General features: G+C 44.3%; 1 protein-coding gene across 1 annotated transcript in view; it reads right to left on the reverse strand.

Annotated features, from left to right (window-relative positions):
- Window positions 1–3799: 3799 nt before the first annotated feature.
- Window positions 3800–25516, reverse strand: part of fer1l4 (fer-1 like family member 4) — a 57639-nt gene continuing 35922 nt past the window's right edge. The window contains exons 32-46 of the mRNA XM_061219484.1: window positions 22888–23004; window positions 22592–22631; window positions 22095–22186; window positions 21874–22008; window positions 21439–21555; window positions 21164–21291; window positions 20103–20273; window positions 18869–19023; window positions 14286–14467; window positions 13740–13825; window positions 13082–13180; window positions 11948–12189; window positions 11048–11349; window positions 5851–5951; window positions 3800–4822 (exon numbers count right to left, since the gene is read on the reverse strand). Of these exons, the coding sequence (XP_061075468.1) occupies window positions 4642–4822; window positions 5851–5951; window positions 11048–11349; window positions 11948–12189; window positions 13082–13180; window positions 13740–13825; window positions 14286–14467; window positions 18869–19023; window positions 20103–20273; window positions 21164–21291; window positions 21439–21555; window positions 21874–22008; window positions 22095–22186; window positions 22592–22631; window positions 22888–23004 (2148 nt within the window). The 3' untranslated portion in view covers window positions 3800–4641. The remainder of the gene's footprint in view (window positions 4823–5850; window positions 5952–11047; window positions 11350–11947; window positions 12190–13081; window positions 13181–13739; window positions 13826–14285; window positions 14468–18868; window positions 19024–20102; window positions 20274–21163; window positions 21292–21438; window positions 21556–21873; window positions 22009–22094; window positions 22187–22591; window positions 22632–22887; window positions 23005–25516) is intronic.

The following is a 25516-nucleotide window of genomic DNA, read 5'->3' on the forward strand; positions in this document are numbered from 1 at the left end:
ATGTAAGGTAAATACAGTACTAAGACATTGGAATAAATAGGATTTGACTGGCAGAATTCTGTGTTCGGAAAAGGGCTTCATGGGTCAAAAGGAAATTGTTATAGGAGAGAAATAGCCTACTTTCCAAGATACAAGATATTAAAAGGTCAACTAGTAAGCCAAGATAAAATCTAATAATGTATAGCACTGTTTAAGTGTAGCTTTTTTCATGTACGGTAAAGAAACTACACAAATATTTTCTGAAACTAGTTAAATAGTTTATTCTTTGTGTAGCTTTTTGTGAGTAAAAGTCTTGTGGTACTTGATACTTCACTGCCAGTGTGTGTGTGTGCATTTGTGTGTTTGTGTGTAATTAGGCCTTTTTATACATAGTCCTCTCATGGAACAAAAGTACCTGGACAATTAGCTGCTTGGTGAGCTGTGTCTCTGCATCATTAGTTCATCCACCCTCAAATTAAGGCTGCATTTTAAATGCATGTTCATTGTGTTATTTCAAATCTAGTGTGCAGGACGACAGAGCCAAAGGACCAATACTGTCCCAATACTTCTGGGTTCAACTATACAGTGCAGTCCATAAGTATTTTAAAATGAATTAATAATAATGAATACGATATTAAGGTGTAGACAGTTAGCTTTAATTTGATCCATATTGGATGATCTAATCAAAAGTACAGAATCAAGACTAGATACTGAAAGCTCTCTTATACTGGCACTAAGGAAGGGAATTAACACACCATACTAACCAGAAACAGCTGTGAAGCCATTTGTCCCAAATATTATGGGGGGACTGTGTATAAAAAGGGCTGTAATCCCTACACAGTGCACCTGATGTGTATGTAAATGCTCTCAAATTAAAGCTAACAGTCTACAATTTAACTTCATATTAATGATTTAATTTCAAATCTGATGTGCTGGAGTACAGAGCCAAAACAATTAAAAAATGTTTCACTGACCAAATATTTAAGGATTGCACTGTACATTGCGTTGCATTGAGAATGATTTGATTACATTTTATAAAAATTATTCGCATTTTCGTCAAATTACTGAAAAGTCTTGCAGATTGGCATTGGCAAAGATAGCTACCAAAATGTACTGAACCGAACCAATACGTTTTTGTTATCCGTTTCACCCTGTAACGCTGATTGAATGTTTGTTTTCAGAAGCTTGGTTTGATCAGGGAAGAAAATGACGTTTTAGAAATAAAATTCAAATTATGCAAGAAAATCACCGCTTGAAGCAGCTTAAATAATAAAACATTGACCTTTAAAGAAAATTGAGATTGTGAAATCGATACGTGACCTGTCAGTGTCTAGAGGGAATGGGCATATCTGTTAATAAGTTGTTTTGCATATTACCAAGAGAGACTGTTGAAATTAATATGTGATGTCAGGCCTGAGAGCAGAGCCAGACTGAGCACCGGCCACCGTTGATCACATCAGGGTGTTTCGGCCTATATTACGCGCACAGCTGACACCACCGTGTGGATTGCGGTGTGTGTGCTTTCTCGCCACAGAAGATCAAGTTAACTACATAGCGGCTGACCAGGGATAACACTTTCTGAGTCTCCGTGAAACTCCATTGCCAAAAACGGTACAGGAGAGATGAAATGAAATGACATCATTAATAAAGATTGGAAGCCGCCCATCACGACTGTCAGGTCTCGTTAAAGTTGCACTCAATCACCCACTGGGGTCTTGCGTTCCGACCGCTCTCGGGTCCTGTCATGTGACGGTACAGCTGAAAGTTCCCATGGTTTACGGTTGGGTTACGAGAGAGCTGCACCTTTCTCACACCGAGATGGTCAATAGGCCAACAGCCGATAGACCTGATTTCTTGGAAATTCGTGATTAAAAAATCGGGCATGAAATAGGCCTACTATTCGGGAAGTGAATTATTTGTTGTTTACTCAGTTGTTTAACAGATTTAAAGAATCGACAATTTTGTTCGCAGATTTTACGAATAGCATACCTTTTTTTAAATATAATTCGTTTTTTTAATGTCATCGTGTAAATATAGGCCTAATCGTCAAACTGTTATTTCCGGTGGAAAAAAAAACCCTGTGAGCAAACAACCTATTGGAAATGATGATCCCCATACACTGGTCGCACATCTGTCTTTTTTTCTTTTCTTTTTTTACAGGTAGACAAACATTCCTCTCTAGAGTAGACTACACACACGTCAGAATCCAGTTCTGGATGGCCACTGTGCTAGTTTTCAGTGTTTCAGCGTCACTGGTTCATTCAAGTCGTTGATTGGCTAAACAATCCTTGTTCGCAAGCCTTGTTCTCAAGGGATTCGTGTGTTATCGAATCAAAGACGAACACAAAAACCTGTAGACACTACAGCTCTTTAGGACTTGAGTTTTTGAGCCCTGCTAAAGACACAAGCAGAAACTGTAAAATCAGCGAGAGTGGAATGGAATATGCATGAGTTAAATCTGAATTTAAGGTTAGTTACAATGAATCCTATATTTTTATCACATGAATGCCATTCAGCCATTCCACGAGGCACACAAGGAAAGGAAAATTAACTGGAATTTTCAAGAAACATCTGTAGAAATGCGGTCCACATTCAGACAGTGAATGACTCATTGATTGCACATTTTAATTAAAACCAACAGCGGTTAATGCAGGCACATGGCTCAGGACTGAGCTTACTCGCAATCGATAGATAATTCAGCCCTGTCAATCAATACACTCAGGATGAACTGGGTAAGCAAATGCACATTTTACCATTGTCTTGGACTCTTCCCATCAAGAGTACATATTCATGAAGCCACAATAGTTTTGCCATTTTAGGCCCTCCACTTTTAGAAAATGCGACAGTATCTTTCAGTATACATTATCACGACATTGATAATTTGGCAAAATACTGCAAATGCATTAATTTTACAGTGAAATATCCCATTTGGTAGAACCATTACGATACAGTTTGGATACAGAACACCCTGTTTAACATGGGGATCTTGTAATATAGATTCACCAAGCATTTTATCAGGATCATTTTTTATTTATTACACCTACTTATTAATGTGATTACCGGTATCTAATCAGCCAATTGTGTGGCAGCAGTGCAATGCATACAATCATTTAGATACGGGCCAGGAGCTTCTGTTAATGTTCACATCAACCATCACAATGGGGAAAAAATGTGATCTAAGTGACTTTGACTGTGGAATGATTGTTGGTGGCAGACAGGGTGGTTTGAGTATCTCAGAAACTGCTGATCTCCTGGGATTTTCACACACAACAGTTTCTAGTGTTTGCAAAGAATGGTGCAAAAAAGGAAAAAACAAAAAAAAACAAAATAAGTTCTCTCTGAATGTATATATAGCAGTTTCTATTAATTGCACTATTTGACAGGAGGTGTTCACTAAATGTATTTTCTTAAACCACAGTCGGGCTTGAACCCCTGTGGTTTCCTTCATAACAACCGATTCGCTTTTTTCAAATTGATTTCCTTAACTTGCCCAGTGAGGTGACAGAACTGGCAATAAGGACTTTGTGCAGCTGGTAGCCAGCTGTGTGCGCAGCACGATTACACTGACAAAGACTTGGCATTGGACTTTGCTGTTCCTGGGACTGGGTCAATGAGTGTTAAACAAGACAAATACCAGATCAAAACATGGGGAAGGAGCATTGAATAAAATCATATTTTCACATGAACAGGCTAATTTGAGGGAGGGAGACAAGTCGTGATTCATGGCCATCTGTAGATGAATCTTCTAGTGGGGACCTTTGTGGCGCCTGCTGTTAACAGCGTTTTCTGGACATCTATTCAACTGCTCGGGCTGCAGGCTTAGACTCAACACACTTACATTCGAAAGCAGAGTGGCCACTTGATCATAAAATAAGTTTTATTGGTATTTTTTGTTGTTAGACCACAGTAAAGAGTGATAGTCATGCAAAAATGTTACATTTAAATACCAATTAGCATGTACAGTCCTTTGACTGAGTTGCTTTTAATGCCTTCATAAATATTTCATAAAATGCATAAATCTACACTGAACAGAAAATAGCATGCGTTGTGTGTGTATATATTACAGGCATGCAGAATACACCTGTACTGATGAAACATTTGCTTAAAATCTAAAGCCAGCAGCTCCGATGGTTAAATTAATATGGCAGCAAATTCAATCACACAGGCTAAGAATTAAGCTTTAGACAACAATGACAGTGCAGATAGCTGTATCACACAGTCAAACTATACCTTGAAATAGTGACACTTGACAGCACAAAATTGTATGATTTCTCAAGGAAGACCACTGTGGGTCTGCTACAGCGATGCAAGTGGCTTTCAACATACTCTTTATATCGTTAGCGTTTAATACTTTTGCAATTATAATAAAACAAATTAAAAAAGGAATAACTATACAGTGATCCTCAAAATGATTCCAGTACATACATTCTGTGTAACCAGCACTTTTAGGTTTGTTCATAATAATAATAGCAATTAGGACAGATGAAAATAATCGCAGCAGTTTGATTGCTGCTTTTTGTTCCAGGGATTTTGTTCCAGCGGTCTGACGGAGGAGCCCCTGCTGGCCTACTGTCCAGAGGCAGATTTGTGTCAAAATAGAAAAGCGAGTGAAAGGAAATAAAAATGAAATGGAATGAAAGAGCAGCGGCTCGTCCGTGAGGATCAGCCGTTAACGATCAGCTGGCTGATCTGTCCGGGAAGTGTGTACAGGATTAGGACAAGGAATATGGTCAATATTGCCAACACCAACAGGGCGATGATGTACTTCTTATATTTCTTCCAGATGAAGAAGATGAAGGTTTTCAGTGGGTTCACAAACCAGTTGAAAGAGGTCTTGGGGCGACTGGAAAAGGGAGGGAAAAGGGTTAAAAATGAATGCACTGACAGTACTACTCCAGTAGAGGGAACTGTGTGAGAGGGGGTTGTTGGAGTAGGGGGTGGGGGTTCACTGGTCCTGCTCATACCGCTAAATTCAGAACAATAAATTCAACCATATTATACCAGTTCGAAAGTTCAATAGTCAATGCTTGACAGCTGAGCTAATAAAATCATTCATAAGATTTGGGAGTCTGCCATAAGGAATGTGCATTTGTTCGAAAAAAAAAAAAAAGGCTCCATCAATTAGGTACCAGAAAAGTTGCCCACACTGCAACAAGAAATTGGCTTCTCATGAAATACTTCCATATTTAAAGATGGAAACTGCTTTGCTAATTATCACTTCAACAAAAATCCTGTTTGGAAGGGAAATTAAACAAAGACAACAGTCCAAGAGATAGTTTGTTACAAAATACTGCTTGTTTACACCCAAATTTCTTCCCCAGTGCTCAGGGTTTGTGAAAAACAACCTGTAAAATATGCATCGCTAAAAATGGCTTAATCACATGTTTGAAGGGAACCAGGCTCTTCACATCTCTGACGGATTTCAAATAATCTGTAAACAAACAGTTTTGGATTGAGAGATTATTTTCATCTCCTGACAGATGAGACACATGTCGCCACGTGAAAGCCTCAGGACTCAACAATGATTGGTAGTTGGAACTATACAGTAGACAACAGCAATCTGTACTGTAACAAGTACTATACACGTGAGAGTTGAATGTGCATGGAAGAGTTGAATACATTAGAGCTGTCGTAGTGAGGCAGAAGTGTAGCAAGGGCACAAGGGTATAGCAGGGGCGTAGTAGTAGACATGCAGAAGTGCAGCACAAGTGTAGGAGATGTGTATGATAGGTGTAGCAGGGGTGTAACAGAGGGGTATCAGAGGTATAGCACAGTTGTATCAGGTGTATCAGAGTTGTAGGGCAGGTGTATCAGGTGTAGCAGATGTGTAGGATTGGTGTAGCAGGGGTACAGAAGGGGTAATTTTCTCACTTGGGTTTGTCGAGTGGTTCCGGCTCTTTGCGCGCCAGGCCCACTGGGTTGTTATCCGCGTCCTCTGCTGACAGCAGCTGAAACTCAGCCTCCACTTTCCCCTTCAGAGAGAGAACAAAGCCCACTATTCCACCAGCACTGTTTCCCATTCAGAGAGAGAACAAAGCCCACTATTCCACCTTCCCCTTCAGAGAGAGCACAAACCCCACTATTCCACCAGCACTGCTTCCCCTTCAGAGAGAGAACAAAGCCCACTATTCCACCAGCACTGCTTCCCCTTCAGAGAGAGAACAAACCCCACTATTCCACCTTCCCCTTCAGAGAGAGAACAAACCCCACTATTCCACCAGCACTGCTTCCCCTTCAGAGAGAGAGCAAACACCACTATTCTACCAGCACTGTTTCCCTTCAGAGAGAGAGCAAACCCCACTATTCCACCAGCACTGCTTCAGAGAGACAACAAACCCCACTATTCCACCAGCACTGCTTCAGAGACAATAAACCCCATTATTCCACCAGCACTGCTTCAGAGAGACAACAAACCCCACTATTCCACCAGCACTGCTTCAGAGAGACAACAAACCCCACTATTCCACCAGCACTGCTTCAGAGCGGCAACAAACCCCACTATTCCACCAGCACTGCTTCAGAGAGATAACAAAGCCCACTATTCCACCAGCACTGCTTCCCCTTCAGAGAGAGAGCAAACACCACTATTCCACCAGCACTGTTTCCCTTCAGAGAGAGAGCAAACCCCACTATTCCACCAGCACTGCTTCAGAGAGACAACAAACCCCACTATTCCACCAGCACTGCTTCAGAGACAATAAACCCCATTATTCCACCAGCACTGCTTCAGAGAGACAACAAACCCCACTATTCCACCAGCACTGCTTCAGAGAGACAACAAACCCCACTATTCCACCAGCACTGCTTCAGAGCGGCAACAAACCCCACTATTCCATCAGCACTGCTTCAGAGAGATAACAAACCCCACTATTCCACCAGCACTGCTTCAGAGAGATAAAAAGCCCACTATTCCACCAGCACTGTTTCCCCTTCAGAGAGAGAGCAAACCCCACTATTCCACCAGCACTGCTTCAGAGAGACAACAAACCCCACTATTCCACCAGCACTGCTTCAGAGAGACAACAAACCCCACTATTCCACCAGCACTGCTTCAGAGAGACAACAAACCCCACTATTCCACCAGCACTGCTCCAGAGAGACGACAAACCCCACTATTCCACCAGCACTGCATCAGAGAGATAACAAACCCCACTATTCCACCAGCACTGTTCCCCCTTCAAAGAGAGAACAAACCCCACTATTCCACCAGCACTGCTTCAGAGATACAAAAAACCTCACTCTTCCACCAGCACTGCTTCAGAGATACAACAAACCCCACTATTCCACCAGCACTGCTTCAGAGAGACAACAAACCCCACTATTCCACCAGCACTGCTTCAGAGAGACAACAAACCCCACTATTCCACCAGCACTGCTTCAGAGAGACAACAAACCCCACTATTCCACCAGCACTGCTCCAGAGAGACGACAAACCCCACTATTCCACCAGCACTGCATCAGAGAGATAACAAACCCCACTATTCCACCAGCACTGTTCCCCCTTCAAAGAGAGAACAAACCCCACTATTCCACCAGCACTGCTTCAGAGATACAAAAAACCTCACTCTTCCACCAGCACTGCTTCAGAGATACAACAAACCCCACTATTCCACCAGCACTGCTTCAGAGAGACAACAAACCCCACTATTCCACCAGCACTGCTTCAGAGAGACAACAAACCCCACTATTCCACCAGCACTGCTTCAAAGAGAGAACAAACCCCACTATTCCACCAGCACTGCTTCAGAGAGACAACAAACCCCACTATTCCACCAGCACTGCTTAACCTTTAGAGAGATAACAAAGCCCACTATTCCACCAGCACTGCTTCAGAGAGACAACAAACCCCACTATTCCACCAGCACTTCTCTCCCATCAGAGACAACAAACCCCACTATTCCACCAGCACTGCTTAACCTTTAGAGAGATACCAAACCCCACTATTCCACCTTCCCCTTCAGAGAGAGCACAAACCCCACTATTCCACCAGCACTGCTTCCCCTTCAGAGAGAGAACAAAGCCCACTATTCCACCAGCACTGCTTCCCCTTCAGAGAGAGAACAAACCCCACTATTCCACCTTCCCCTTCAGAGCAGCAACAAACCCCACTATTCCACCAGCACTGCTTCAGAGAGATAACAAAGCCCACTATTCCACCAGCACTGTTTCCCCTTCAAAGAGAGAGAGCAAACCCCACTATTCCACCAGCACTGCTTCAGAGAGACAACAAACCCCACTATTCCACCAGCACTGCTTCAGAGAGACAACAAACCCCACTATTCCACCAGCACTGCTTCAGAGCGGCAACAAACCCCACTATTCCACCAGCACTGCTTCAGAGAGATAACAAAGCCCACTATTCCACCAGCACTGTTTCCCCTGCAGAGAGAGAGAGCAAACCCCACTATTCCACCAGCACTGCTTCAGAGAGACAACAAACCCCACTATTCCACCAGCACTGCTTCAGAGACAATAAACCCCATTATTCCACCAGCACTGCTTCAGAGAGACAACAAACCCCACTATTCCACCAGCACTGCTTCAGAGAGACAACAAACCCCACTATTCCACCAGCACTGCTTCAGAGCGGCAACAAACCCCACTATTCCACCAGCACTGCTTCAGAGAGATAACAAAGCCCACTATTCCACCAGCACTGTTTCCCCTTCAAAGAGAGAACAAACCCCACTATTCCACCAGCACTGTTTCCCCCTCAGAGAGAGAGCAAACCCCACTATTCCACCAGCACTGCTTCAGAGAGACAACAAACCCCACTATTCCACCAGCACTGCTTCAGAGAGACAACAAACCCCACTATTCCACCAGCACTGCTCCAGAGAGACAACAAACCCCACTATTCCACCAGCACTGCATCAGAGAGATAACAAACCCCACTATTCCACCAGCACTGTTCCCCCTTCAAAGAGAGAACAAACCCCACTATTCCACCAGCACTGCTTCAGAGATACAAAAAAACCCACTATTCCACCAGCACTGCTTCAGAGATACAACAAACCCCACTATTCCACCAGCACTGCTTCAGAGAGACAACAAACCCCACTATTCCACCAGCACTGCTTCAAAGAGAGAACAAACCCCACTATTCCACCAGCACTGCTTCAGAGAGACAACAAACCCCACTATTCCACCAGCACTGCTTCAAAGAGAGAACAAACCCCACTATTCCACCAGCACTGCTTCAGAGAGACAACAAACCCCACTATTCCACCAGCACTGCTTAACCTTTAGAGAGATAACAAAGCCCACTATTCCACCAGCACTGCTTCAGAGAGACAACAAACCCCACTATTCCACCAGCACTTCTCTCCCATCAGAGACAACAAACCCCACTATTCCACCAGCACTGCTTAACCTTTAGAGAGATACCAAACCCCACTATTCCACCTTCCCCTTCAGAGAGAGCACAAACCCCACTATTCCACCAGCACTGCTTCCCCTTCAGAGAGAGAACAAAGCCCACTATTCCACCAGCACTGCTTCCCCTTCAGAGAGAGAACAAACCCCACTATTCCACCTTCCCCTTCAGAGCAGCAACAAACCCCACTATTCCACCAGCACTGCTTCAGAGAGATAACAAAGCCCACTATTCCACCAGCACTGTTTCCCCTTCAAAGAGAGAGAGCAAACCCCACTATTCCACCAGCACTGCTTCAGAGAGACAACAAACCCCACTATTCCACCAGCACTGCTTCAGAGAGACAACAAACCCCACTATTCCACCAGCACTGCTTCAGAGCGGCAACAAACCCCACTATTCCACCAGCACTGCTTCAGAGAGATAACAAAGCCCACTATTCCACCAGCACTGTTTCCCCTGCAGAGAGAGAGAGCAAACCCCACTATTCCACCAGCACTGCTTCAGAGAGACAACAAACCCCACTATTCCACCAGCACTGCTTCAGAGACAATAAACCCCATTATTCCACCAGCACTGCTTCAGAGAGACAACAAACCCCACTATTCCACCAGCACTGCTTCAGAGAGACAACAAACCCCACTATTCCACCAGCACTGCTTCAGAGCGGCAACAAACCCCACTATTCCACCAGCACTGCTTCAGAGAGATAACAAAGCCCACTATTCCACCAGCACTGTTTCCCCTTCAAAGAGAGAACAAACCCCACTATTCCACCAGCACTGTTTCCCCCTCAGAGAGAGAGCAAACCCCACTATTCCACCAGCACTGCTTCAGAGAGACAACAAACCCCACTATTCCACCAGCACTGCTTCAGAGAGACAACAAACCCCACTATTCCACCAGCACTGCTCCAGAGAGACAACAAACCCCACTATTCCACCAGCACTGCATCAGAGAGATAACAAACCCCACTATTCCACCAGCACTGTTCCCCCTTCAAAGAGAGAACAAACCCCACTATTCCACCAGCACTGCTTCAGAGATACAAAAAAACCCACTATTCCACCAGCACTGCTTCAGAGATACAACAAACCCCACTATTCCACCAGCACTGCTTCAGAGAGACAACAAACCCCACTATTCCACCAGCACTGCTTCAGAGAGACAACAAACCCCACTATTCCACCAGCACTGCTTCAAAGAGAGAACAAACCCCACTATTCCACCAGCACTGCTTCAGAGAGACAACAAACCCCACTATTCCACCAGCACTGCTTAACCTTTAGAGAGATAACAAAGCCCACTATTTCACCAGCACTGCTTCAGAGAGACAACAAACCCCACTATTCCACCAGCACTGCTTAACCTTTAGAGAGATAACAAAGCCCACTATTCCACCAGCACTGCTTCAGAGAGACAACAAACCCCACTATTCCACCAGCACTTCTCTCCCATCAGAGACAACAAACCCCACTATTCCACCAGCACTGCTTAACCTTTAGAGAGATGACAAACCCCACTATTCCACCAGCACTGCTTCAGAGAGATACCAAACCCCACTATTCCTCCAGCACTGCTTCAGAGAGACAATAAACCCCACTATTCCTCCTGCACAGTGTTCCCGCAGAGCACAATCAGCTGCAGATCTCACGCACGAGGGATGGCACCGTAATTACGCGTAATCATTACCATCAGGAGATAAGTGTTCCCGCTGGAGTCCACGAACTGGAGGTCCTCCGGCTTCATCTGGCTGCGCTTGCTCTTCTTTTTCTTCTTCTTCTTCTTGTTCTTCTTGGCCTCCTCTGCCTCGCGCTCCTCGCGCTCGATGTCCTCCTGGCTCTTGAGCTTGATGAGGGGCCACCAGCCCTTCATGCGCTTGCTGCGGAAGATGGAGAAGCGCGGCGTCGCCCGGTCCTTCGCCATCCTCACGTTGCACTGGCCCGAGGACTTGGCGGCTCGGACCATGTCGTTCAGACGCAGCTCTATGGAGCCTGGAAGGGGAGGGGGTAGGCATGTGAAGGTACAGCAAAGGTAGGCTGGTATCAATAATAATAATGAGAATTTGTTATTTAGCTGACACTTTTTCATCCAAAGTGACTTATTAGACTAAGCAGGGGACAAGCCCCCCTGGAACAATGACAGGTTAAGGGCTTTGCTCAAGGGCCCAACAGCTATGCAGATCTTATTATGGCTACACCGGGGTATGAACCACCAACGTTTAGGGTCCCAGTCATGTCCCACTAGGCTAGAGGCTGCCCTATCACAGAGCGCGAACTATACACATCACCAGACCTGGGTTCAAGTAGTATTTGTTTGGGATTCAAATATTCTTCTGTGCTCTGTTGATCTTGCCTGGTGCATTTCAGCCTGCAAGGAGGAACAGATGAGCAGGGTTCCTTGCTGAAAAGAATCAGCTCAAGCTATGTTTTGAAACAACTAGTAGCTGGTCATAGCTGGATTTTACACCAGGGTTTACACTTTTGGGATAATTTCATTTGTTCTAATACAGCAGGCAAATGCAGAAAAGTATTTGAATCCAAAACAAATACTATTTGAACCCAGGTCTGCACATGACAACACACTGCTCACCCAGGAAGTCGTTGGAGCCGATGCGGTCGTAGTCCCAGACCTGCAGCACCAGCACGGCGGGCTGGCGGAACTCGGACTCCTCCAGGGAGAAGATGGACTCCTTCTTCTTGTAGGTGATCTCCTTCTCCGTGGGCAGGTATTCAAAGCGGAAGACGAATCGCCAGTTGAAGTTGCCCTCTCCAGTCAGGGAGTTAAAGTGCACATCCGTTTCCTGCCGCTGGCCCTCCAAACCTTTGATCCAGCTGGAGAAGACACACACACATTCAGACATACACGCAAACACACAATACAGATACATACACACATGCCCACATGCAATAAAGACACATTTACACACAATACACACACACACAATACAGACACATTTACACACACACACACACACACACACAATACAGACATATAAACACATTCATGTATATACACGCACACACACAATACAGACACACACATACACACACACACACAATACAGACACATTTACACACACATACACACACACAATGCAGACACATTTATATACACATACACACACCCACAATACAGACACATAAACACACAAACGCAGATACACATATGCACACACAGAAACACTCACACATGCATGCACACATACACAGATATATACACACACACAATACAGACACATACACACCCATACATATACATGCACACACATAAGGAGACAAATACGCATACAGAATCAGTTCAGCTTCACTTTTACCAATAATAACACTCACAGACAGTGAAAAAATGTATACATCAAAAACAATAATTATTGCAAGATTTCTAATGCATGCAATTTTAAGGTTAAAGGTTCATATTCTGATTTAAATATCTTTGACTGGAAGTAAGTGCGGCATGTGTTTTTCATTAGATAAGGAAAGTCAAAGGCAGAATGGCAGCACCATCAGCATCCCTGGTACTGTGTGTGTGTCTGTGTGTGTATGTGTGTATGTGTGTGTGTGTGTGTGTCTGCATGTGTGTGTGTGTATGTGTCTGTGTGTGTGTGTGTGTATGTGTGTGTGTGTGTGTGTGTCTGCGTGTGTGTGTGTGTGTGTCTGTATGTGTGTGTGTGTGTGTCTGTGTGTGTGTGTGTGTGCGTGTGTGTGTGTGTGGTGTTTGTTGACTCACCCTTTTACGTAAATGTCACTAGACACCGCTCCAGTGAAGGGATTGACATCGTCCAACACAACATCATCCGCGTTCCATATGATTACACGCAGCTCGTAGCTTCAAACGCAAAGACATTTGGCCATTTTACTTTCCTCTCTTATAAATATAAGCCTAAAAAAGTAATAACATTAACATTCCACATGCTTTACACGAGGTGGATTTCACTGTGCATCCTTTTGAGTTGAATTATTTGTTCTCTTTGAAACAACAAACTCCTCTCCTGGAAAATACATTTTGTAAACATTGTGTAAGATAAACATTCAACCCATTGTGTCCAGGTACTGGTTAGCCTCATCAAAGTGTTCAAAAGAACAGGGCAAATGTGAGCCATCAGTTCATATAGTACCAGGAGACTGTTTACATGTATGTATATAGTTATACAGTACATGTTGTATCAATACACAACATACGTTGTATCTTTATGGTCTAGTTTCACAGATTCACAGACACAGATTAAGCCTAGTGCTAGACTAAATTCCATTTTGAATGGAGATTCACCGTATAAAAAACAGTTTGGTCTGGGACTAACCCAAATCTGTGTTGGTAAAACCAGCCCTATGTTTTATGTTATTTTAAGTATGTTTCAACATTAAGTGTGCTGTCAGGCGCGTGTGACCTCATGGGGAGGCGGGGCTTGATGTTGATGGGCGGCGGTGCGGGCACGTCGACAGGGAACATGTCGATCCACATGTGGGCGTAGCCCTGCGGGGGAAAGATCAGAGTGAGGCCCAGCAGGGGCGCAGACCAAGTGGCCAAAACCTAGCTTCTTTTTGAAGCACATTTCCTGTTCATGCTGAGTGATGGTGCTCACTAGCGCCACTGCAGGTGGCTCCAGTATAGGTCATTCAGACCCGTTTTCAATGTAAAATCAATGATGCAATTGTTGTCAAAATACGAAGTCAATCATTTTTTCCCCACAAGAAAATGTAGTCGCAGTCATTGTTTTTTCTTCTAATGTCTCCCCATGTGCTAATTTTCTTTCAGTTATAGTGTTATTAAGACAATACTTTGTGGACAAATCACGAGCCCATGGATAGACAGGGGGTTACATGACAGACACCTGGTCCAGTCTACGGTGCAGACACACACTGGAGGTCCGTGGGAGAGACACACACTGGAGGTCCGTGGGAGAGACACACACTGGAGGTCCGTGGGGGCTCACCTGGGGCAGGCCCGGTTTCTCGGGGTTCATCAGCGAGCGCACCTCCACGTGCTCGGGCACCAGGGGGTACGCGCCCTCGCTGAACTCCCTCATGTCCCCCCAGCGCCGCAGCACGCTCAGGGCCTTGTGCTCCTCCAGCTCCGCCTCGTCCTCCTCCGTCTTCTTATTCTTCTTCACCAGCTCTGCAGGAACACAGCGCGTATACCACTGTACCTCCGTATACCACCGTGTACTACTGTACCCACTGTACCACAATATACCACTGTACCACCTTATACCACTGTACCACCGTATACCACCGTGTACTACTGTACCCACTGTACCACCGTATACTACTGTACCACCGTATACCACTGTACCCACTGTACCACCGTATACCACTGTACCACCGTATACCACTGTACCACCGTATACCACCATGTACTACTGTACCCACTGTACCACCGTATACTACTGTACCACCGTATACCACTGTACCCACTGTACCACCGTATACCACTGTACCACCGTATACCACCGTGTACTACTGTACCCACTGTACCACCGTATACTACTGTACCACCGTATACCACTGTACCACCGTATACCACTGTACCACAATATACCACTGTACCTCCGTATACCACTGTACCACCGTATACCACTGTACCACCGTATACTACTGTACCCACTGTACCTCCATATACTACTGTACCCACTGTACCACCGTATACTACTGTAACACCGTATACTACTGTACCACTGTATACTACTGTACCACAATATACCACTGTACCACCATATACTACTGCACCCACTGTACCACAATATACCACTGTACCTCCGTATACTACTGTACCACAATATACCACTGTACCTCCATATACTACTGTACCACAATATACCACTGTACCTCCGTATACTACTGTACCACAATATACCACTGTACCACCGTATACCACTGTACCACCGTATACTACTGTACCACCATATACCACTGTACCACCGTATACCACCGTGTACTACTGTACCCACTGTACCACAATATACCACTGTACCTCTGTATACTACTGTACCACCATATACCACTGTACCACCGTATACTACTGTACCACAATATACCACTGTACCCACTGTACCACAGCACACTGTACCACCGTATACCACTCTACCACTGTATACCACTGTACCACTGTACACCACTGTACCACAGTATACCACTGCACTGGTATATACAGCATACCATGTCACTGAACCACCATGTACCACTGTACAGGTATATGCCGTATACCATGTGTGTCACTGGATACTTTTCCACAGTATACCAATGTATTTACATGGAAACATCAATCGCTCTGATTCATGGAGCCAACCATAAGAAATTAGATGCCTGGCAGACAGCAATTGCCAAAGTTACGTTTTAATTACAATTTCAGGTATTAACATTTTTCCCAAAAATACCTGCTGGAAAACTGTACGCAACATAAACCACTCTATAACTGCTCCTTCACCAGTTCAGCAGATCATTGACACTGCACCACTGCTTAGTATGCATACTGTAGCACAATGTAAGCCAACTTCACCATATCTGATATACTGTGACATGCACTGCATACAGCCTCACTGTTTACACCACCTATATTTCCCCTTACATCTCAGATCACGTCTGTTTTATGTTGCATGGCTGAAAAACATCATTTAATGGCTCTGTGTTGACTTCTTTGTTACAGTGTAGATGTATAAGCCATACGCTGGCTCTTTATCAAAATGGCAGTTTTGTCCCCAGCATTTTTTTAAAGGTTGTAAAAATATAACTGAAAATGTAGAGTTCATTAAGGACGAAGAATAAATGGCAGTAGGGCAATGGAGAAAACTCTTCTCCATGTGCGTTAATTACCACTTGCCCGGCCTGGGACAGTCATTTAGTTATTTTTTTAGAATTGCTGACAGACAGGGACAAATACCAGCTAACTGTGGGGTGAGGCAAGCTTTATTTCAGAAGAAGATTAGTTTAGATTAAGCTGTTTGAATTTAAGCGTTTTGTATTTGTCTGTTCTGACCCCCTGTGGAGCAGTGAGCTTCTCACTGCCATCAGGACAGCAGAAACCCTTCCCACACAGACAGAAGACTCAACTCTGCAGATTTCTCCCCTGACCCCCTTTAGATTTTCTATCTTCTTTCTTTCAAATAATTTCAGAGGTACATCTGTGCAAGACTGGTTATCTGTCTACTGTCTGCTGCTTTCTTTTGTTACAAAGCAAAACAAAATTCTTCAGGTTAATATTGCTCTTATTGAATATGACTGCACATCAGTGCCTTGTTGGTTTTATATTTTTGTAACCCAGAATGTATTGATGTTTTACATTACTCTGGATAAGAGCATCTGCTTTGTCAGTGATTGTAATTAAATGTAATAGCCTATGTAATTGTTTTTATTCCACAGCCTTGCCAGTCAACATTAGCCAGCCAGCTTTTGTCAGTGAGCAAACAGAACTGGATATGTACAGTGCCATGCCATCCAGGGATATGTAGTTATTAGCTAAGTAGTAAATACTATCTCCAAAAATGTCAATGTTAGCAAGCCTGCTTAGCTAGCTAGTTTTGGTCTCCCAAGATCTTACACTATCGTCTCCTCTCAGATTAATATTACCGTTTCACTGGCTATTTACTGTACTTTGTTTTCCAGAAAATTACTCCTGATGCACAATAGCATACAGTGGGAGCAATAATTATTTGATCCCTTGCTGATTTTAGGTACATTCTAACATTGAGAGACAGAAAATCACAAAATAATCCACAATAACATCATATAAATTTTATAAATTTTATATCATATTTTCACATGAAATAAGTATTTGATCCATAGAACAATAGGACTTAATACTTGGTGGAGAAACCTTTGTTGGCAAGCACGGAGGTCAGACATTTGTTGTAGTTTTTCCACCAGGTTTGCACAGATCTTTTGGTCCACTCCTCTTTGCAGATCCTCTCCAAATCCTTAAGGTTCCGAGGCTGTCGCTTGGCAACTCGAAGCTTCAGCTCCCTCCACAGATTTTCGATGGGATTTAGGTCTGGAGACTGGCTAGGCCACTCCAGGACCTTAATATGCTTCTTTTTGAGCCACTCCTTTGTTGCCTTGGCCATATGTTTTGGGTCATTGTCATGTGGGAAGACCCATCCACGACCCATTTTCAGTGCTCTCACTAAGGGAAGGAGGTTGTCACCCAAAATTTCCTGGTACATGGCCCCATTCATCCTCCCCTCGATACGGTGAAGTCGTCCTGTCCCCTTAGCTGAGAAACACCCCCAAAGCATAAGGTTTCCACCTCCATGCTTCACAGTGGGGATGGTGTTCTTGGGGTTGTACTCAGCATTTCTCTTCCTCCTCTTCCTTACTGATGGTTCTCTTCATGACTGTGGTCCCAACTGCCTTCAAGCTCCTCCTGTGCAGTACTGGGCTGATCCCTGACCTTTCTCATGATCATTGATATCCCACAAGGCGAGATCTTGCGTGGAGCCCCAGACCGAGGGAGATTGGCAGTGACTTTGTGTTTCTTCCATTTTCTAATAATTGCTCCAACAGTTGTTAACCTCTCACCAAGCCACTTGCTTATTTTCTTGTAGCCCATCCCAGCCTTGTGCAGGTCTACAATTTTGTCCCTGATGTCCTTAGACAGCTCCTTTGTCTTGCCCATGGTGGAAATGTTGGAATCTGATCGATTGTGTGGACAGGTGTCTTTTATACAGCTACATAACGATGTAACGAGTTGACACAGGTGTTTTGGGTAATGCGTTGAGATTAGGAGTGCTTCTTCATGGAAAACTAACTGGTCTGTGGGAGCCAGAATTATTGCTGATCGGTAGGGGATCAAATACTTATTTCATGCAAAAATACGATACTAAATTTATAAAGATTTATATGATGTTGTTATTGTGGATTATTTTGTGATATTCTATCTCCCAATGTTAAAATGTACCTATGATTAAAATTCTACACAGTTCCATTCTTTGTAAGTGGGCAAACCTACAAAATCAGCAAGGGATCAAATAATTATTGCTCCCACCGTAGTTATCTTCTTCTTTCTTAAATTATAGAGCTGATTATGCCTGTTTCATTGTATAAGTCACAGAAATGCATGAGATGAAATCTCATAACTTTGTGGGGTGCAGGGAGCTAACAAATGGGGGTAATTCTGGTTCAGGAAGTGCTCGACCACCAGGACCTTCTGAAGCCTTTTCCCACATACTATACATATGCTAACAAAGTTATGCCGCTGGTTACTATGGCACTCTTTACTTTATTAGTACGATCTACTGATGTAATTATATAGAACAAAGAAAAAAAAATCATATGATGTATTAATCAATGTTTGTAATCTGGGCAGGCAACAGTACAGCATTGTACAAAACAAGTGCTGTACTGTAACTCCAAAGTATATTACCCCCAATTAAATGAATACATTAAGCTATGAAATTAAGACGGAATCCTCTGGAGATTCACTTATTCAGAGCATGCCCATACCTCCGCTCAGTAAGTGTGGGCTTACATATTAATTATGAACCAGAGACAAACACGGCCATAAAAATGAATAAAATCAACCAACCCTCGGGAAAGGCCTCGCAGGGAATTTTGAATATCTTGTTGAGGACTTTGACTTCGGACAGACGGTACTCTGGTGAGGGGATGCCGTTCTTCCGACAGAGGTCAGCCAGGATGGCGGACGGCTTTTTGGCGTCTCTCCACTTATTGTAGCCGTCTCTGAAATCGCAGCACAGAGCTTCCAGTGGTGAACATCAGCCATACATTACCTCGGGCATGGCTAACGGAGGAAGAGCCATCATCAAGCCCCGACCGTTACGTGTCACTCTGAATTACTGATGACATTTAATCTCAGATTCTCTATGGTAACCAGAAGACCAGCTGCTGCAGCTATTCAATCCTATACTTCCTTAATTTAATAACCTCTTCTCCATGGAGAGCCATAGACTCTCCTGTATTTTGTTGTTACTCAGCACATAATTGATACATTAAAGCAGTTAAGTCACGCACCTGGGTCCTTGAATCTGAATTGGCAACAGGTTTTAAGGATGGAAACAGATACCAGCCCACCTTGTGGCTCTGAGTGAATGCACTGTTCTAGTTAACAGGAGTTTCTAGATCTACTGTATAATATACTGTATATACAGTGGACTTCAGCATTAAGATAATTATGCCTCGATAAACATGCAGAAAAAAGCTGTTAATAGTTTTATTTTCCACCATGTGTAAAGTAATGTGCTTTATTAATGATTCAATGGAATCAAACATTCATGTATGTTTGGAGTCATTAATCAGAATTAACCTATGGGATTTTCTGTCAACATCATTCTGGTACTTTGTTGAATTAATTGTGCCATGGATGAACATGTTGATGGTGTGTATGGCCAAAACATTCCATTTTGGTTTCAATAATTTTGGCATCTGTGTTTTTCAGAAAAATATGAGATTACTAAACAGAAGACATTGAACCATAAGAGGAAATGTATTTAAATAAAAGTATATTGTTTTCCTATGTTTGAACATAAAATAGAGATCAGAGATGTTGTTTATTATATGCAGACTTTGTTCTCAATTTGTATGAATCATTCTGGAGCCCTCTGAAGATGAGTGGGGAAAGGACAGAACACTCTTCCAGTTTCTCTTGTTTTATCCTTAGTCAGGCCAGGCCTCATTTTTTTACTTTAGAGACAAAACCTGAACAATGTTCAAAATACAGAGCTGACCGCCTGGTTAGTAGTTAGTCCATAGAATCTGTGACCTAGCAACACGACCTTGGCAAGATGGCCGCCGTCACTCACTTGTCGTAGTACAGGGCGATGCCGCACCCAGCGCGGTGTCTGCTGTAGAAGCGGTTCTCCAGATCGATGCGGGTTTCTCCGATCATGTCGTCGGACCCCACCAAATCGTGATCGAACACAGTCAGCGTGAGCTCGGTCTCCAACGGGAAGGAAACGGTCAGCTCGAAGACTCTGAGAGGAGAGCGCAGAAACACCAATAACTTACTCCCTACAGCAGCCTCAGAACTCAATATGAAACAGGAAATAAATAACCTCACAGCCTCCCGGAGCTCAGCCATTTCCTCTGAGTTGTGATGTTGGTCATGATGAATTGTAATGATGGTTTAGGTCAGGGCTGCCCAACCCTGTTCCTGGAGATCTACCGTCCTGTAGGTTTTCATTTCAACCCTAATTTTGCACACCTGATTTGACTAATTAGCAGTTCAACTCAATTTCTAGGGGTGCGTCTTAATACTTTAAAAATGCATCCTCCTTCCCTCCACTCATCTTCTCCCCCCATAATTCCAGATAGGAGCAGGAGATGAATGGAGGAAAGGAGGATGCATTTTGTTTGACTATTGGGACACACCCTAGATGTTGAATGGCATGTGCTTTGTTTGGGTCAGAGTGAAAACCTACAGGATGGTAAATCTCCAGGAACAGGGGTTTGCAGCCCTGGTTAAGGTGAAAGCAAAGTGTTGAAGACAGGCCGGTCTGTGCATCAGTTTAGAATTCATCTGTACGTTTGAGCCGCAAACCTTTCAGCCGTCACAGTGATTGGCTGCAGCCCTTTTCTCTTCTTTAGAGTCGCTCACCATGTTTAAATCTCGGGGGTACACTGGCTTTCAGCTGACTTGTTTCTATTTCATTTTATTTCTATTTAATTCTATTTTATCTTGGACTTTTGATGTCGTGACTCTTTCATCTGAAATTGTTTCATTGTCTTCTGTTGAAAAGTATCTTTGGGTGTTCAGAAAAGTGGTGCTAATAAAACTGGTATTTATTAATATTATTATTATTATTATTATTATTATTATTATTATTTTATGGAAGCGTAAGCGGTGAGCAGGAAGTGGACTCACTCTCCGAACACGGGGTTGAGCTGCTTGGGGATGTAGCGCTCCTTACTGTCCATCTGCTGCGCCCCCACCTTCACCACCACATACGGGTCTGCTTTGCCGTTGGGGTCTGTGGGCGCCAGGTTGGTGGCCTGGGAGATGGAGGGCAGCTTTCGTCACACCGCGTCCCTGGGACACGTCCCTGCCCCTCGGCAGATGATTTATAGGGCAATTATGTAAGAGTGCAGAAATATTCCCAGCTGACGCCATTAGCCTAACGGAGACGGCAGCCTGCTTACCTTTATCATGTACACTCTCACCAGGACTTTGATGGGAAGGTTTTTGGGGATTCCGTTTGTGATCTGGCACTCGGCGTCTTCGTCTTCTTTGGAGATGGGGTAAATTAAAAATGAGCCCTGCCACACGTAGACATGCACACACGCACACAAATACGCCCACACACACACACACACACACACAGAGGCAAGTTAACATGGGAGGTTAACACAGGTAAGTCAGCTGTGCAAAGACCATCTGCCTGGTTCATCCAACCAAAAGCTTTCTGTGGGATGAGACTCACTTTATACTTATTAGCCCCGGGTTTATTACCAAAGTCCCGACCATATGTGTGCAAAACCCTATTTGTGAGGTAAACTAGCGACATTTTACAAAATAATCCATAAATGAGTGGAAAAGTGGAGCTTTTATCAATAATCAAATCTTTTTTTTTTTACCTTGTATTTCCCCATAGTGCGCTCATCATCGTCGTCATCTTCGTCATCAACGTTAGACTTGCCTTTGTAGATGGGGAAGGTGTGAAGCCAGTCCATGAAGTCTTTAAACTCGTTCTCCAGCTCGGAGGAGTAGAGCTGCAGGGACATGCGGAGACATTTCCCCCAGGTCAGTACGATTTCGGCAGGAGTCTAAATCGATGGGACTCAAAGCGAACTCCTACCTCCAGAGTGGCGACCTTCTTTCTCTTCGGTTTGGGAGGGGGCTCGATTTCGACCAGCACGGCGTCATCTTCCTCCGCCTCGAGCCCTCCTTCTGAAAGCCAGACACGGGCATTGTGGGGGAAAATGAGATACTTTTACTCAGTGTGACTCAATAAGGCATTCATAGGGATAAATGTTCCCAAGAGGACATTTTGGTTTGAATGTGAGGTTTTTGAGGTATATGCTTTTTTGAACCCACATCTTCATAACTCCTGCTTAAATCTGTCATGCGCACTAAAATTCACATCAATGTAAGATTTTTTTAAAGACCCGTCATATCAGACCAGACCTCATATGCTAGCTGTGGGCAGCTAAAAGAACAACAATCACTCACAGTCCCTATTTTAACAGCTTGCTGCTGGACCAGCTCTTCAATCACATGAGATTCCCCAAATGGGCCAGTTATGAATGTGTGCTAATCCACCCAGCCACAGCCCCCAAAGACCAGTTGACTCACCTCCTTCCTGCTGCTCTTCAGCGTCCTCCTCTTCCTCATTCTGAAAACACGTTAACAGCCAACAGTTAAGCATCCCTCTCAATCCATGACAACAAAAACAACATGAGCCTCATATCAGAGCTCCCCAGCTAGAAATGCTGTATTATGGGTATTATGGTTGTCTATTTGATTCTCTGTTCAAGTACTAGCTTGCAAAATGCAATATTTCATATCAAAGAGATTTCATATATAAGTATAGTATGTGCACTAGTGTTATCTGTGTTTGATAGCTGTGATGGAAGATGACAAAGTCCCACCTGTTTCTCCATTTCTGCCACTGAAGCGTAGTACTTAGACCACCAATCAAGCTCCTCCTGCTCTGGCTCCTCCTCCTCTAGCTCCTCCACCTTCAGCAGCCCCTTCTTTATTGGAGCCTGGAGTTTGCAAGAGTGATGGCAGCCATTTTACATCATACAGCCCAACACCAGCCATTGCACATCATACTGCCCAACACCAGCCATTACACATCATACTGCCCAACACCAGCCATTACACATCATACATCCCAACACCAGCCATTACACATTATACAGCCCAACACCAGCCATTACACATCATACAGCCCAACACCAGCCATTTTAAATCATGCAACCCAACACCAACCATTACACGTCATACAGCCCAACACCAGCCATTTTAAATCATGCAACCCAACACCAGCCATTTTAAATCATACAACCCAACACCAGCCATTACACATCATACAGCCCAACACCAGCCATTACACATCATACAGCCCAACACCAGCCATTTTAAATCATGCAACCCAACACCAACCATTACACGTCATACAGCCCAACACCAACCATTACACGTCATACAGCCCAACACCAGCCATTTTAAATAATACAACCCAACACCAGCCATTACACATCATACAGCCCAACACCAGCCATTACACATCATACTGCCCAACACCAGCCATTACACGTCATACTGCCCAACACCAGCCATTACACATCATAATTTGGTGGAAGTTAAGGGTGGAAGTTAATACTTTCAATCTTTTTACCAGTAATGAGAAAACGCTTCAGACAAGGAGGAGAGAACAACTGCACCCGACAGACGAAAAGCCTGATTTGAAACCCTGCGGGGGGATTAAAGACCGGTTTTCCAGAGCTCTGAGAGGGAGCCGCTCCTCCGACGGAGCCAAATTTACCGCACCGCAATTACCGCGGAGCCAGCGTGAGGCCGGGCGGCGGGAAGCGGCCCCGCCGCGACTACAACACTGACAGCAGCAGCAGCCCCGGCTCAGCCCGCCGAGGTCCGGGGAACCGTCGACGGAGGGTGGGCCCGAACGTGCAGCGGCTAATTAGAGGCTATTTAGAGATCTCTCACAGGAACTGACTCACATAAACCCACGGCTTCACCCCCGCAAAAGTTTCACTCACCGGAAACCGTTCGGTTCAAACTCTCTCGTATACCGAGAACGGGGCTTCAGCTTTGACTGAGACCCGGAGGGTTCTCGTATGCTGTGGCACCCCACCTTTCCTGGAAGGTTCTGGTACCCCTGGTACCCCCGATCGGACAGAAATCTCAGACAAATCAGCAATCTGCACCACGGGCAGAAGTGAAATTCAGAAATTCGCATTATGGAGTCACAAATTTATGAGCAGTGACAAATTTAGGAAATTGTGCTGGGGGATCCCATTAGGTTACATAATTTGCAGGGGGAACATCCCCCCCCCCCCACCAAATGATATCCGGGAAATAATTTTTGCAAGGATGGGATGTCTGTATACTGAGACTCATACATAGGGAGGCTGAGATGATAGTTCTCAATCATACATACAAAGACTGTGGCTCACACTTAATACTGTGAAATGAAAATGTTACTCATAAACTGAAACTATCTGAAACTATGGTTGTCTATTGTACATACTGAGACTGAAACATGGAGACAATGTCTCTCATGTTTACTGAGAACGAGGATGTACCTTGTTAATTGTACAGTTAACATCCCAGAATACTCAGGCTCACACACATAATTGCTAGGTAGGTCTGGTTGCTTACGGTATAATTACGGTAAGCACGGCTGGAAAACAAGACCTCAGCGGCTTTGAAAGAGGGGTGATTGCTGGGGCGCATTTAGCAGGAGCTTCATTGAAATGAAACTCAATTGGCCGGTGTTTCACGAGGAACAAGGCCTAAGGTGATGTCAGTGTGAAAGTCTGAGGGAAAGGTATCAACAAAGGGCAACTGTGGCCAGAAATACATGATGTTCATGCATTAACTCTGGGTGCAAGTTCAAGCAGGCTAGCAATTCTAAATCAAGTGGCTGCAAATTTCCATCTTGGGTGCATTATGAATGGTCTATCAGTGACCCTACAAAACAGGATACCATAGTTGGGCTGCAATGCAAGAACCAGTCATTACACCTGGAAAATTTGCTACTAAAGACCACAGGTGATGGACTAATGGGTAGTGGAGAAATGCGATATGGTTAGAACCGCCATGCTCTTGACAAACGGACGAGTGCCGCACACCTGAAGATGCCTACAGGTCAGAGAGCATGGCTCAGGCAGCGAAGGGCTCTGGCAGTTCTGTTGTGGCGTGGGCCGTCTTGCCATGGTTTAAGTGCACTCCATGAGGCAAGGTCAATGATAACGGCTACTTGATCATTCTGAGTAATCATTGAGTTTTGCAACATTTCTTTCCTGCCAGGAGGGGGTGTCTTCCAGGATAAAAATGCCCATATCAGACCTCCAGGTGTGCTCAAGCCGTAAAAGACACTTGTTCTCAGCAAAGCCCTCGTCCGAACAACTTGGTGTTCGAGTCCCAGTCACGTCATTCCCAGCTTTGGCCGAAGGTCTGTATTGATGAGCAACAATTGGCTTAGCCTCGCCAGGGAATGATAGGGCAGTATAAGCTCTACAGTAGTAGATT

This window comes from Conger conger, chromosome 14 (assembly GCF_963514075.1).
Source record: "Conger conger chromosome 14, fConCon1.1, whole genome shotgun sequence".
Taxonomy (NCBI): domain Eukaryota; kingdom Metazoa; phylum Chordata; class Actinopteri; order Anguilliformes; family Congridae; genus Conger; species Conger conger.